This window comes from Camelina sativa, chromosome 16 (assembly GCF_000633955.1).
Source record: "Camelina sativa cultivar DH55 chromosome 16, Cs, whole genome shotgun sequence".
Lineage (NCBI taxonomy): Eukaryota > Viridiplantae > Streptophyta > Magnoliopsida > Brassicales > Brassicaceae > Camelina > Camelina sativa.
Window position 1 is genome coordinate 27,231,949 of NC_025700.1, and position 14,412 is coordinate 27,246,360.

At 37.0% G+C, this 14,412-nt stretch overlaps 3 protein-coding genes across 4 annotated transcripts; all 3 read left to right on the plus strand.

Moving 5' to 3' along the window:
• On the plus strand, window positions 7–1,856 carry LOC104752785 (probable disease resistance protein At1g61190). Its single transcript, XM_010475021.1, has 2 exons — window positions 7–1,483; window positions 1,663–1,856. The coding sequence occupies exons 1-2, from the start codon at window positions 188–190 to the stop codon at window positions 1,666–1,668; spliced, it is 1,302 nt and encodes a 433-aa protein (XP_010473323.1). The 5' UTR covers window positions 7–187; the 3' UTR covers window positions 1,669–1,856.
• On the plus strand, window positions 2,871–10,367 carry LOC104752786 (katanin p80 WD40 repeat-containing subunit B1 homolog). Of its 2 annotated transcripts, none has more exons than XM_010475023.2 (19): window positions 2,871–3,223; window positions 3,619–3,749; window positions 3,854–3,971; window positions 4,075–4,301; window positions 4,398–4,500; window positions 4,642–4,712; window positions 5,039–5,113; window positions 5,204–5,347; window positions 5,426–5,588; window positions 6,058–6,495; window positions 6,592–6,849; window positions 7,182–7,238; window positions 7,317–8,653; window positions 8,843–8,956; window positions 9,083–9,157; window positions 9,244–9,356; window positions 9,537–9,653; window positions 9,743–9,811; window positions 9,949–10,367. In XM_010475023.2, exons 1-19 carry the CDS (start codon window positions 3,199–3,201, stop codon window positions 10,007–10,009), a joined length of 3,696 nt encoding a protein of 1,231 aa, XP_010473325.1. In that variant the 5' UTR covers window positions 2,871–3,198; the 3' UTR covers window positions 10,010–10,367. The 2 variants fall into 2 exon arrangements, with proteins under 2 accessions (XP_010473325.1, XP_010473326.1); XM_010475024.2 differs by having other exon boundaries at window positions 6,064–6,495.
• LOC104752787 lies at window positions 11,073–13,976 on the plus strand. Its single transcript, XM_010475025.2, has 5 exons — window positions 11,073–11,774; window positions 12,230–12,279; window positions 12,365–12,442; window positions 12,556–13,147; window positions 13,247–13,976. The coding sequence occupies exons 1-5, from the start codon at window positions 11,610–11,612 to the stop codon at window positions 13,805–13,807; spliced, it is 1,446 nt and encodes a 481-aa protein (XP_010473327.1). The 5' UTR covers window positions 11,073–11,609; the 3' UTR covers window positions 13,808–13,976.

Genomic DNA, 14,412 nt, shown 5'->3' on the forward strand with positions numbered 1-14,412 from the left:
TTTTCTCTATTGTGCTCTGTTTCCAGAAGATGATGAGATAGATAAAGAAAAGTTGATAGACTACTGGATATGCGAAGGATTCATCGGAGACTACTATGTTGTAAAAAGAGCTAGGAATAAAGGCTATGAGTTACTCGGTACACTTATCCGTGCAAATTTACTGACAGAGGTTGGTACAAAAGTTGTTATGATGCATGACGTGGTTCGCGAAATGGCTTTGTGGATTGCATCCGATTTTGGGAAACATAAAGAGAATTTTGTTGTACAAGCAAGAGTCGAATTACATGAAGTACCAAAAGTCAAGGACTGGGGAGCTGTGAGAAGAATGTCATTAATGGCTAATGATATTGAAGAGATAACATGCAGTTCCAAGTGTTCTCGTCTTACCACTCTGTTCCTCCAAAGTAATTGGAAACTGAAGAATCTCTCAGGTGAATTCATCCGGTCTATGAAAGACCTAGCTGTTTTGGATCTATCACGTAATTCCAACATCATTGAACTTCCAGAGGAGATGTCAGAACTGACATCCTTGCAGTTTCTTGACTTGTCGGGTACAAGTATTAAGCAACTACCTGTTGGTTTCCAAGAGTTGAAAAAGCTAATGCACCTGGATTTGGCTTTTACAAATAGACTTTGTAGTATCAATGGGATATCAAAGTTGCCGAGTTTAAGAGTTTTGAAACTAGAAGATTCTAATGTTGTTCATGGTTACGTTAGCAAGAAATATTATAGTGACGAAACTAGAGCTCGTGCAGAGGTTAGCTTGGTGAAGAAGCTGCAGCTCTTGGAGCACCTACAAGTTCTAACCATAGCTTTATCTACAGATTTGGGTTTGGAGCACATATCAGGCGATCAAAGGTTGGCAAACTACGTCAATGTTGTGAAAATGCATGAATTTCAACAAAAGCCGTTGAATATATCACTGTTGGTGAATATGGAGAATCTTTGTGAGCTCAGAATGCTTTATACTCATGTATCGGAGATCAATTCATATACAAATTTCAGTGAAAGTAGAACAGACTCGTCTGATCTATACAATCCGACAAGTCCATGCTTCACCAACCTCTCCCTCGTGAATATAATTCATTGCAATGGCATTAAGGATCTGACTTGGCTATTGTTTGCTCCAAATCTTGTCGAGCTACGCATTGTACATTCAGAAGAACTGGAAGAAATTATAAACAAAGAGAAAGAAACCAATATTACAGGTCTTATTCCATTTCTGAAACTACAAAGCTTATCGTTGAGCAGTTTGCCTAAGCTGGAGAGTATCTACTGGTGTCCTCTACCCTTTCCATTTTTGAGGGAATTAGATGCAAGTTACTGTCCAAAGCTGAGAAAGCTTCCCTTAAATGCTTTAAGTGTCCTACGAGTTGAGGAATTGGTTATAAGTATGGATCCTCGAGAACAGAGAATTGACCTTGAGTGGGAGGACGAAGTTACAAAAAAACGTTTCTCGCCTTCATTCATTGCACTCAGTCAGGTAAACATTTCTCTTATCATCTTCTGCTTTGGGTTTTTTTTCATGTTTACTCTTGGTTACCACGTGGTATGATACACAAACTGGATAACATAATAGAATACGTGCCTCTCAGTTTAATGTGTTCCGCAAGTCAGCCTTACTAACATTGTTATATTTTGCTCTTTTCTTGTGGGTTTTAGGTCTAAGCATTCTTTTCTCTGGATCGGGGATATTCATTTCTCTTATTCTCTTCCGCTTGAGTTTCTTTCATGGTTGTGTTTGCATGAGGTATGCACCCTTATTATACTTAGATGATCTATTTGCATCATGAGACCTAACACACAATTGTATCACATAAAAGATTTTTCATGTGCCTCTCAATTTCAATGTGTTCTACAAGTGTCACTAACTTTGTTTTATTTTTATTCTTCGTGGCTCTAGATCTAAACATTCAATTCTTTGCTGTGGATTGGGATTCGTCACTGTCTATCATCAGAATCTACACGTGATTTTTTTTCTTTTGCTTTTTGTTTCTTTCTTCTTGTAGTGTGTTTGTGTTGTTCATTTGGATTGTATCATTGCTATTTCTTTTGAAAGTGATTTCAAGAAACATAAATTATCTCAGCCCCAAACCATTACCAATGGAGAAAATAATCTAGAGAGAGAGAGAGATAAAATACGTGTAAGGAAAAAAAAAGTGTACTAGTTGTCGAAACGTTGAGTCATTATTTAGACGTGTTAACTAATCGCTTTCGTGGATTCTCCTAATTACTTACACATAGTTTACTTATCAAACGAAATATCCGGGCAAATAAAATTTGTTTTTTGAAAATAAAATATTATATAATCCACAAGTCCAAAAAAATCAAATCACTAAAAATTATAACGGTCTTTCATACAGGATATATGTTCTTCTATTTCAACATCAATTATCACACCATGTCCATAATACATCTATCATCTATGGATTTGTCTTGCAAAAAGTACTTGAAAAATATATTTTCCAAATTACTTTAAATTTATTTATAAGGTTGATAGTATCTTCAAGAAACAAACAAAAACCAAGAGAGGATGACGTGTTGCTTTACCAATCAAATAATAATATTTTGCCTCACCTATCAAATAAAATAGTTAAAACAAAAATGTATGATGGTGGAGTTGGAGAAAATAAAATCTGAACCAATAGACAAATCAAGTCAATTTGAAGCAAGGTTGTTTTCGTAATATGTCCCTAACTCCAATTCAATGCCCGGACAAAAGGGCATTTTCGTCAGTACCGAGACCAACGCAGAAACTATAGAGAGAGAGGTTCACTGTCCAAGAAAAATGCTTTAATAAAAAAAAATAAAATAAAAACCGACCGACCGGATTATTAAATCAAAATAAATAAATAAAATTCTCAGAGAAATAAAAACTTTCTTTCTTCTTCTCTGTTTCTTCTTTTTCTTGGTTTCTGCTTTCGTGTCGTCGTCACTATTTGAATCTGATTTTTGTCTCCTCGTTTCTTTCTCTATCTTCTTCCTCGAATCCGATTCTTTTTTTTTTTGGATTTCAAATCTCAACGGGAAGCAACCTCTCTTTCTTCATGCTTCTCAAATTTTGAATCTCCCAAAAATCTCGAGCTCTGTCGTTTAGTGACAATTGGGGATTTTCTTCAGCTCCGATTCACCCAATTTTTTTTTTCCGATCGATTCAGCAGATTCGATTCTGGATTTCTCATCGGATTTGAGTAGAAAATGGCGAAGCGTGGATATAAGCTCCGTATCCTTACAATTTTTCTGGCGATTTTGTTTGATTCTTAAGCTGTGAATTAAAATTGATTTTTATTTTTAGCTCCGTTCTGAGTAATTTTGGCAGTTTCTTCATCACTGACTCGTTAGGGTTTTTATCTTATATTAGCTTCTTAGCTACTGATTAGGTTCAGTTTTTAATCAGCATTTTCATGATTTTAAGCAGATAATTAAATTTTCGGATCAAAATGTTTCTATTATTGTCTTCTTATTATTAATCAAACTGAGAAGCAAAATGGTAGAAAAAGACACTGCAATTAATATGTTTTTTTCTTTTTCTTTTCTCTGTGTTTATCATTTTTTTGTTGATATGTTCTTGTCTTGTGGATGATTGTTTTATAACTTAACTTGAGTTTGGGAACTTAGAGGAGTTTTTGGCACATTCCGCAAATGTGAATTGTTTAAGTATCGGAAAGAAGACGTCTCGGCTCTTTATAACTGGTGGTGATGATTATAAAGTCAACCTTTGGGCGATCGGCAAGCCTACTTCTTTAATGGTTTGTTTCACATTTCCTCTCTTCAGTATGTTTTTTTTGTGTTCGTTTCTACTAATGTCTACAAGAATGGTCTTGAATTCTTTTCCTGTATGTATTGCTGGCAGAGTCTATGTGGGCATACTAGTGCAGTGGATTCAGTAGCTTTTGACTCCGCAGAAGTTTTGGTGCTTGCTGGAGCTTCTTCGGGTGTGATCAAGCTGTGGGATGTAGAAGAAGCAAAGAGTTAGTTGATTGAATTTTTTTGCTTTCCTTTAGAATTATGAGGTCTAACATTTAGTTTAGAATTATGAGGTCTAACATTTTCACTCTTTCTCTTGAAGTGTAGTGGTTCGAGCTTTTACTGGACATAGATCCAATTGTTCTGCTGTTGAATTTCATCCCTTTGGTGAATTTTTGGCATCGGGGTCAAGTGACGCCAATCTAAAGATTTGGGACATCAGAAAGAAGGGATGCATACAGACATACAAGGGTCATACTCGTGGCATCAACACTATCAGATTTACTCCTGATGGTCGTTGGGTAGTGTCAGGAGGACTTGATAATGTTGTAAAGGTAAGAACAGCATTTTCAACAAATGAAACTTGTGCATCTTTTNTTGTTTTTCAACTTATGATCTTAGAACAATGTACTGCATATAATTTCCAATAGGTATGGGATTTGACTGCTGGAAAGCTTTTGCATGAATTTAAGTTTCATGAAGGACCTATCAGTTCGCTAGACTTCCACCCACTCGAGTTCCTCCTAGCCACAGGTGAGTCTGTGATTCTTTGTTTTTCAGGCGTTTTAGGGGTAATTTGATGGCAATTTTTCAATAGGTAGATTAATTATCCTCTCTTTAATCACACGTTTTATAAGGTCTTTTGATTTCACACTCTCTCTATTCATTGTTCAGGTTCTGCAGACAGGACTGTAAAGTTCTGGGATTTGGAAACGTTTGAATTGATTGGATCTACCCGACCAGAGGTACTAGCCTGTTGTGTCACTAGATACTGATTTTCCAGGAGAATGTATCACAAGTGTTTTTACCAATAATTCCTTTTAGCGTAATCACCTTGAAGGGAAACATCACATAATACCAATATCAGAAATATGCTTATTCTCGGTCTTGCTCTGAAGAGCGTGTTAGAGAAATGCCAAGTGACAATTTAGTTATTCTTAAAAAGGTGTAAATATAATTATTTTTCCAAAAAGTAGCATCTGATGAGAATCATAAGATAAGTTTTTCTTGAGCTGTCTTTGTAGTATTGTCTTAAAACTTTCCATGGCATGTGTATTTCCTTGTTTCACAGGCAACTGGAGTTCGTTCAATCAAATTTCATCCGGATGGGCGAACCCTTTTTTGTGGTTTGGATGATAGCTTAAAGGTTTTGATTTGTCTTTGTGATGACCTTTACAATATTGAGGATTCTCAGTGACAAAAACATTGATATCATAATTTGATACTCATAATTCAGGTTTATTCATGGGAACCAATAGTTAGCCATGATGGTGTTGATATGGGATGGTCAACGCTTGGTGACTTATGCATCAGCGAAGGGAAGCTCTTGGGTTGTTCATACTACCAAAATTCCGTAGGGATTTGGGTGTCAGATATATCGGTATGTCAATTTATTCCTTTTTTTTCGAGAGTTCATTCTTTTTTCCTTTTGTTTTTCTTTAATCCTTTATTAAAACAGCAAATCGAGCCATATGGCATTGGATCTGCGGATAAAAAAGAATGCGTGGAGAAAATACTCAGTGCTCTGGACGATCAGTCCTCTGATAGAATAAGGAGTAGCCCAAGGCGCAGCTCATCTCCAGATTATGAGACAAAAGAGATAAAAAACATATACATCGACTGTGAGTAAATGTTAATTTTGTTTCGATGTTTGTGGATTCATTCTCTACCGTGAACTTATTGAAGCTTGTCCTTTCAAGTGGGGTATGGCGGGTTTTGGTTAGGTTTTCAGAAGTGTCGGACGGTAGCTTACTAGTTACTGTCATGCCAACTATATATAGAAATTGAGTCAACACATAATGATTGGTTGCTATAGACTATTAACGGAGATCGCCAACTTTGGTGTGCTTGTGCTAGTGGTAGGAAAGCTAAATTTTGTTTTGGCCTGCTCTAAACATATTTTACATGTGTTTGTGTTTATCCGAAATTTTGTAGCTATTGATATTGAATGAGTCTGAAATGGTGGTCTTCTTTTCTGAATGAATTAGATATCGATAGCCATAACCATTGTGACCTGGACTGTGATTTTCAGTCTCTCACTTCTGTATGCCTATTGTTTATATCTGGTCTAATATTCTCTCCTCTTCAAAGCTGCAGGTGGAAATTCAGCTGTTGCACATAAGTCAGTATCTCTAATTACTCCGAAAGTCAAGGCAACTTCTACTGGACAAGAAGTGGACAATAAATCTCTCATATTGCAAAGTGTTGTACCATGGGATTGTGATATTGGGAAAGACTCTTCTGATTCAGGAAAGGAATCTATCACTTTCGCAAAAACAAAACCAGGCATGCTACTGAGACCGGCTCATGTAAGAAAGACGCCAACAAAGTATGATGAGACCAAGCAGTCAGTGGCCGTTCAATCTGAGATTCCAAAGAAAAGTGCATCGGACGATGAGAAGAAGCTAGATACTGAGACAGCATTTGATTCAGAAAGAAGTGTCAGGAAACCATTTGATGTTGACGATTCTATCATCAAGAGTATAACCAACAAGTTTGAACAAGCTTTATTACCAGAATCACCAACTGGTAGGTTCTCCCAGATCATACTTTAGTTTCATTAGATTTGAGCTTTTAGATCATCTAATCCTATCCTTTTGAAATCTCTTTCCATCTTTGACTCAGGTATGCTGCTCAAACCACCTCGTGTACAGAGATCACCAAGTACTAAATTCAATGAGGCAAGATGTGCGGCATCCGTTGATTCTGGAGCTTTAGACAGTAAATTGAGTGGGTTAGAGTCCCCAAAAGACATAGACTTGCCAACAGGGCTTAAGGATGACAGAGGTAGTAATCCGTGTGAGGACGATATCGATAACAAGAGCATTTCAAGCAGGTCAGAAAGAGTTCTATCACCAGAGAAAGCTGGTGGTGATTTAAAAAGTAAGTTTTGATTTAAAATTATCGCGGAGTAGTTAATGGGGATTTTTTGCTTCTAAAGTCAATGCTTAAACAGTAAAACTAGTGCAGCGTTTATGTGTTTGGCTTAAGGAGTCGTTTATTGTATAAACGACAGTCGACAACGAAAATCAATCTAGAAGAATGACCCGGCAGAAATTTAGTAGCATTAGCTTTTAGGTTGCTATATCTAAATATTTAGCTGCTATTTCTGCTTTTAGGATTTTCTTTTACAGTTTTCATGTCGCTTGTTGCAAGTTACTAGGTCTTCAGGCAACAATCAGATTACAATTGGTTGTTAATCTTGTGTCATGTAGGCCTTGAATCCCCAGGAGGTAGCAAAGGATCAAACTCTGTGAAGGTTGTTAGAGGAGGTTAGCCATTCAAAGTTTTTCTTTGGTAGCATATACGTCATCTGGTTATTGATTTTTTAAAAACTGATGTGTTTACAGTAAAAGTTGTTTCGGGAAGGACGCGGTCATTGGTTGAGAGGTTTGAAAGAGGGGAAAAAATTACTCACTCTGAAGACAAAGCAGCCAGTGCAACAATAGTTGAGAGCTCTGATGCTGTAGAGGAAGAGTCCCAGACAGCATCTGTACAGGCAGTTAGCACGACGCCCACCCAGGTAATGCCAGTTAAACTTGATCAGGCAACTAACTCAACGCCAGTTGAAGCTCCTGCGTTATCAACACGACGAACTAGAAGTACTCCAGTCAGAGTAATGCCTGTGGTACTCGGTCGAGACACTAATATGGCAACTGATGCGCCTCCTGTAACATCAACACGACCTGATAGGACTTCTTCTACTAATTTGATATCTGATGTGTCTTGTGTAACATCAACACGACAAGCTATGACTTCTCCAGCTCCAGTCATGCCTATGATACTCAATCAGACATCAAAATTGAAATCTGACGAGTCTCCTGTAACATCGACACGACCTGATAGGCCTTCCTCTACTAATTTAACATCTGATGAGCCTGGTGTAACATCAACACGACAAGATAGGACTTCTCCAGCTCCAGTCATGCCTATGATACTCAATCAGACATCGAAATCTGATGAGCCTGCTATTATATCAACACGACCTGATAGGCCTTCGTCTACTAGTTTGGCATCTGATGAGTCTGGTGTAACATCAACACGACAAGCTAGGAATTCTCCAGCTCCAGTCATGCCTATGATACCCAATGAGACATCAAAAATAAAATCTGATGAGCCTCCTGTAACATCAACTCGACCTGATAGGCCTGCATCTACTGATTTGATATCTGATGAGTCTCCTGTAACATCAACACGACAAGCTAAGACTTCTCCAGCCCTAGTTACGCCTGTGATACTCAGTCAGCGTCAAAAAACTAACATGAAATCTGATGAGCCTCCTGTAATATCAAGAAGACCACTTAGGACCTCTTCAGCGCGAGTAATGCCTGTGATACTCAATCAAGCATCTAACTCGTATGATGAGCGTCCTGTATCAGCTTCACGATCAGCTAGAAATTCTCCAGCCCGTGTAATGCCTATGAAACTCAATCAAGCAGAAAATATGCCATCTTATGAGCCCCAAGTTGCATTAACACGATCAGCTAGGAACCATGCCCGTGTAATTCCTGGGAGAAACAACCAAGCAAGTAACTTGGCATCTAATGCATCTCATATAAGATCAAGGCAGCGATATAGCCCAACTCAAACGCTGGCAACACCTGCAGTACTTGATCATGTGACTGATATGACACTGGATGAGGCATATATAACGGAAACTCAACCAGCTTGTGATATTTTAACCCAGGTAATCTTCTAGTCATAAGTTTGAGAAATTAATAGACATCATACTTTCTCCATCTTTAAAATGTAGCTCGTTTTATAATTGATTCTGGTCGTCGCCGATGATAGAGGAAAAAAATGAAATTGCAAGGAACACAAAGTTGGAACAGCTCTGAATACATAAATAAGTATTTGATTTGTTTGGCTTATGCAGGAGGAAGAGCCTCAGATATCTGGGAGGGAAAATGATGGTGACATTTGGGAGACTTTAATGGAAACTCATAATGAAGTTTTAAACACTCTTCAATCAAGGTTAACAAAATTACAGGTAAATTTTGTCTCTGCTATTCTTTTTTTCATCGTTTTCTCTTGTTCTCTTGTCCTTTTTCTGTTCCTTTTTTTTTTTTTTAGTTTTGAGGATAAATGAAATGGTTGATTTATCATAAACATGCAGATTGTAAGACATTTTTGGGAACGAAGTGATATTAAAGGTGCGATCATGGCCTTGAGAAAGCTGTCAGATCACTCTGTAAGTATCCCAGGAGAAATACTTTTGCCTGTCTTTTTCATATGCTTAGATGTATGGAAAAAGCTGACTCGCTTAAACTGGAACAGGTTCAAGCAGATGTGATCAGTATTCTAACTGACAAAACAGAGATTTTAACATTGGATCTGTTTTCTCAGTTAGCACCCGTCCTCACAGGTTTGTTGGGCAGCAGGACTGAGAGGTAAATTATCTTATTATATATTTCCTCAACCTTAGATTTTTGTTTTATTTGAGTTTAAGATATAAAGTCATCTCCATGATTTGGCTTGAGAATAAGGGTATGACACGAAAATGATGACATTTTGATGGAACGGAGGATGTCTTATCAGCAAACTTAACATGTGATTTCAAATTTGTATAGGCCTGTAAATGTCTCCTTGGAAATGCTCTTGAAGCTTGTAGCAGTGTTTGGTACAGTTGTACAATCAACTGTTTCAGCACGACGAGTCGTTGGCGTTGATCTTCATGCGGAAGAAAGGTACTTGTAATTTCTGCTCCTCTTGTATATTCATGCCACACACACCTTTTGCTACACTATTAGTAAAAATAAATTCGGGAATAATGCAGGTTACAAATGTGCCAAAGTTGTTCTGCGGAATTGCAAAAGGTTCACAAGATTCTTCCACTACTCACAAGGTAAAAGAATAGTTGTAAAACATCTAAAACTTAGTTCTGAATCATCAATGTCAAGTTCTGAACCATTCCAACTCTTGTTGATCAGTATATGCTTTAGGTTGTCTAATTTTTTTTCGCTCTCTTTCATCTGAAAACAGGCGAGGTGGTCTCATAGCAAGAAAGGCTCAAGAACTAAACCTAGTTCTTCAAACACCTTAGCTCCAGATTCAGATTTTCAGATTCAGGCCTCTCTGTGACTTCTCCAATTTGTACATTATGAAGAAACTGTCTTCATGTTCCTTCAGGCGATTTTGCATCTGTTGCGTTGAAGACTCGCCGAACAGTCACAGTTTCTTGTGGCGGATTTTGCGCCTGGGAAGAACACTGCGAAAAATCGGTATATGCTGTAAATCAATCTATGTCTGGGATTAAAGTTGTTGTCCTTCTTTAGATTCTTGATTCAGTGAATCTCAAATGTTTAGCGAAAAAGGCAATTACAAACGTCTCTCTCTCCATGTGAATGTAATATGCAATCTTAATGAGAAGACACCATCAGTATATGAACATCATTTGGCAATCTTGTACTTTTGTCCCCTGACTAATGTCTAATATTTGGAATTGGTCATGTGTCATTTGGAGGTTAAGAAAATAGACTTGTCAAAGATTGTTTTTTCATCTACCAAATGTGATAACGACATACATTTCCGATAGTGGTTAGTCTTCATGATTAGAGTCTTTGTTATTGAATATATGGTGTTCATCTATCCCAAAATCAGGAAATAAATTTAACGAAGAAACTTCTCGTCTGTTAATTTGGATTCCAATTAGTACTTCTAAAAATGGTTTAGGAAAATAAATACATCATTGATCAGAGATTTATTATAGTATATATTTTAAGTTAATATTTTTAATAAAGGGTATATATTTAACTTTTTAAATCTTAAATTTAGTGTTATTCAACACAGAATTAAATGGGATGATGTATTGATATGTCTTGTTTATTACTCGTCATATTATATAATTTGTTTTTGTCAACATCATTAATTATATTATTCTCGGTGAAACTATCAATTCTAAAATCAGTTTTGGATTTTGATATAACAAAACACTAATGTCTAAAAATAAAAACAAATTAGCTCCCCAGTATTGGAGATAAATATTCTAACAAGTTGTGGTAATGACGAATAATAAATAAAAAGAAAAAGATAGAAAAATTCTGTTAAAATAAATTACTTTATTTAGGGACAAAAAACAAAGGCACACAAATCTAGTCATAAGTCTTTCGTTCAAAAACAAACCAATCTTCCTTCTTCTTATTTGGCTTTTGAACAAAACAAGAAAATAAAACAAACCACAACCATCAATTTCAATTTTCTTTCTCCATTTCACAAAACGTCGAGCTTTAAGCCTAGACCCTTCGTCAACCCTTTTCTCTCCCACCTCAGATTTTTTTTTTCTCCTTTCTTACTAATTTTGAATTTTAAAAATTTAATTTTCCATCCCCCATTTCTTGTCGGAATACAGCTTTTCGTGTAATAACCTCCGACACAAACCCACTCGAAACGGCTTTTACCTAGCTTCTTGTCTTATCATACCAGATTACCAAAAATAAAAATTAAACTTTTTTTTTTTTTTTTGGTTTCTTGGTTTGTTGTCTCTGTCTCTCTGTTTTGAGAATTGAGTGGTCGGAGAGAGAAAACAAATTAGGTGGAATACGGTAACGTGCGCTAGGGGTGCGTAGTTTAATTTTGGAATTTTTCTTTTCAAAATCGAGAAGCGCGTAAGGGACACGCGTGATTGAATTTTTTTTCTTTTCTTTATGGTTATGATGATGATGATGACGACGACGATGATGGAGAGTGATTGGGGAACATGGGAGGAGCTTCTTCTCGGCGGTGCCGTTCTACGTCATGGAACCGGTGATTGGACCGTTGTCGCCGACGAGCTCCATTCTCATTCTCTTCCTGAGATTTTCACACCTGAGGTTTGGGGGTCTCTCTCAATCTCTCATTTCCCCTTAAATTTCTAATTTAATTTCTGAAGTTTTCGATAAGATTAATGTCGGAATTCAAAAAACATAATTAGGTTAGGTCATTTAAGCAAGATTTTATGGATTGTTGAAATTAATTTTAATAATTGAAAGATAAAAAAAAAAAGAAGATACAGAACAACAGTGTTGTTGTCGGTGGATTAAGAAGCATAGATTCATCACTTGTGTGTCAAGAAAGCTTTTAGGGTCAAAGTAAAATAAAGATTTTGTTCTTGTTAGACTACTATTATGTGTATCTTCTCGAATTGGAAACTTAACTACATTGACTAATGCAAGAAATTAGAAAAATGTCTTGTGGTTCTTGTGATATTGCAAGCTGAGTTTGGTCAATTCTTGATATTGTCTTATCTTTATCTTTTGAATCTGCTAATTCCTATGCTTATTTGCAGATATGCAAGGCTAAGTACAAGGACTTGCGGAAACGTTATTTGGGATGCAAGTAAAGATTTGTTTTTTCTTGTCAAAAAACTGGACTTTTATGACCTACCATTAACCATAGTTATCATATGTTCACGTTCTTGTAGAGCTTGGTTTGAAGAGCTTAAGAAGAAACGAGTAGCTGAGCTAAAGGCAGCTTTACTTAAATCCGAAGACTCCATTGGGTTAGCATTTTTTTAATATTTCTTTCTAATGACTTAACGTTTTGATATCTTAGAAGCAAAGGAAAAAACAGATTTTGAATGTTCAATTATGTGCTGTGATATTCTGTTTTTAGGTCTTTGGAATCAAAGCTTCAGAGTTTGAAGTCAGAAAGTAACGATGAATGTCAACAAAACAATTATGATTCTAGCCGAACGTTATCACTCGAACCCTCCCCAAAGTCCGAGGGTGGAGGAGAATGCACGAGCAAAGATACATCCAAAGACTTGTCATCAGTTGGTAGCTTCACACAGCAAGAACTGATCACAACAAATTGGTCACCGGAAGCCAAGTCAGAAGCACCAGTAGTAGTAGTAGCAGTAGAGCAAGAGCAGACGGAAAACATATTACACAGCGACATTTTCGAGTCAGTGTATGGAGGAGGACAAGTGCTTCCGAGTATGAGGAAGAAACGAGGCAAGAGAAAACGAAAAGATTGCAGCGTTGGTAAAGAAGTGACAGAAGTTAGCGCTGTAGAAGAAAGCGATTTGTTGGATACTTCTGCTGATATTGCTAGCGTTTCTAGGTGTAAAGAAGCTGCTTCTACTAGCAACAACAGTCAAAGCCGAGGTCATGGTTTGGCTTTACCAAAGGATCTTATGAAGATATACAACACTATTGCACAGAACGAATGTGCACTCGTCTTCCGTAGACGGCTTGATAGCCAGGTGATGATCTTAATAATAATATGGTGTGCTTTTAGTCTTTACCTTGAAACCGCCTTTTTCGCTTATTTCCTCTTATGTTTTTTTTTTGGTACTGAACAGAAAAGGGGAAGATACAAGAAACTGGTGCAGAGGCATATGGATTTAGACACAATACAATCAAGGATCAATGGTTGTTCAATATCTTCAGCGAAAGAGCTCTTTAGAGACTTTCTTTTTGTAGCGAATAACGCAGCCATATTTTACTCTAAGAACACTCGTGAATACAAATCCGCGGTGTGCCTTAGAGACATTGTTACCAAGTCTCTGAGACACTATTTGACAGAAGATCATCTTCCTCATCGTAGCAGCATTACTACAACAAGCACAACAAAGGTTCCGGTTCTTCCTCAGAAACCTACATCTCCTGTGGTCCGAATGAGCCAAGCAGCTAAAAAACCAAGAACCGGGGCGCACCCTCTTAAGACTGTTGTGAAAGATATGGCAAAGACTACAAGCAGGGGTAAGAAAAGGTCTGTTACGGATATACCAGTTTCTGCTGTGAAATCGTCAGCAGCTGGTAAGAAGGGAACGGCTGTAGAGAGAAGAAAGGACGGTAGACAAGCAAATCGAGGACTTGATTCTCCTGCATTGATGGGGAGAAAGCGGAACCGGGTTAGATGATTTTAGTGAAGGGTTTGTTTGATTGATATTTTGTTTGTAGTTAGGCAGAGAAAGCTTATTTGATGTTAGAAGTTCATATTTGTGTCAATATGATCTGCAGGCGTAGACAGTGATGAATCATGGTCATTGGTAAAACTAATTGTTATAAAAAAAATGTACATTAATCTTATTGTCACCTTTTGATTTATTTACTAGTCATATAGAAAATCGATCAAACCAATATCATAAACAGAGAGCTAATGAGTTTGGTTTTGTGCTTCTTCAATATAAAAATCGACACAAAAACAACGAGTTCGATAACCGTCTTGAGTCGGAACTATATCATCACATTGACCACAACAAGCCTCTTTTTATATGGCTCAGGTGTTTTTGTTCAATCAAGTCTAACCCGTACGGTTTAGAGCTTTCAATGTACCTTTCAAATCTTACAATTAATGTAATACATAAATGTTGATGAAAAGTCTTGCTCCAAATCTAACTTTAGCTATAAAACAAAAAGACTACGAAGAGGTCCACGACATGCAATTTGATTGTATTTTTTTATTTTTTGACATTGTTATATAATAGTGATTGGGGAACCAGGTCCACTCCAGCCGGCCGGAAAA

Excerpts from the sequence above, each read along its gene's own strand:
- LOC104752785 (XM_010475021.1), top strand. The coding sequence starts at position 188 with ATGATGCATGACGTGGTTCGCGAAATGGCTTTGTGGATTGCATCCGAT.
- LOC104752786 (XM_010475023.2), top strand. The coding sequence starts at position 3,199 with ATGGCGAAGCGTGGATATAAGCTCC. Across the intron at positions 4,302-4,397 it reads GACTTGATAATGTTGTAAAG|GTATGGGATTTGACTGCTGG; the intron begins GTAAGAACAGCA and ends AATTTCCAATAG. Across the intron at positions 9,158-9,243 it reads GAAAGCTGTCAGATCACTCT|GTTCAAGCAGATGTGATCAG; the intron begins GTAAGTATCCCA and ends AAACTGGAACAG.
- LOC104752787 (XM_010475025.2), top strand. The coding sequence starts at position 11,610 with ATGGTTATGATGATGATGATGACGACGACGATGATGGAGAGTGATTGG. Across the intron at positions 12,280-12,364 it reads AAACGTTATTTGGGATGCAA|AGCTTGGTTTGAAGAGCTTA; the intron begins GTAAAGATTTGT and ends ACGTTCTTGTAG. Across the intron at positions 13,148-13,246 it reads GTAGACGGCTTGATAGCCAG|AAAAGGGGAAGATACAAGAA; the intron begins GTGATGATCTTA and ends GGTACTGAACAG.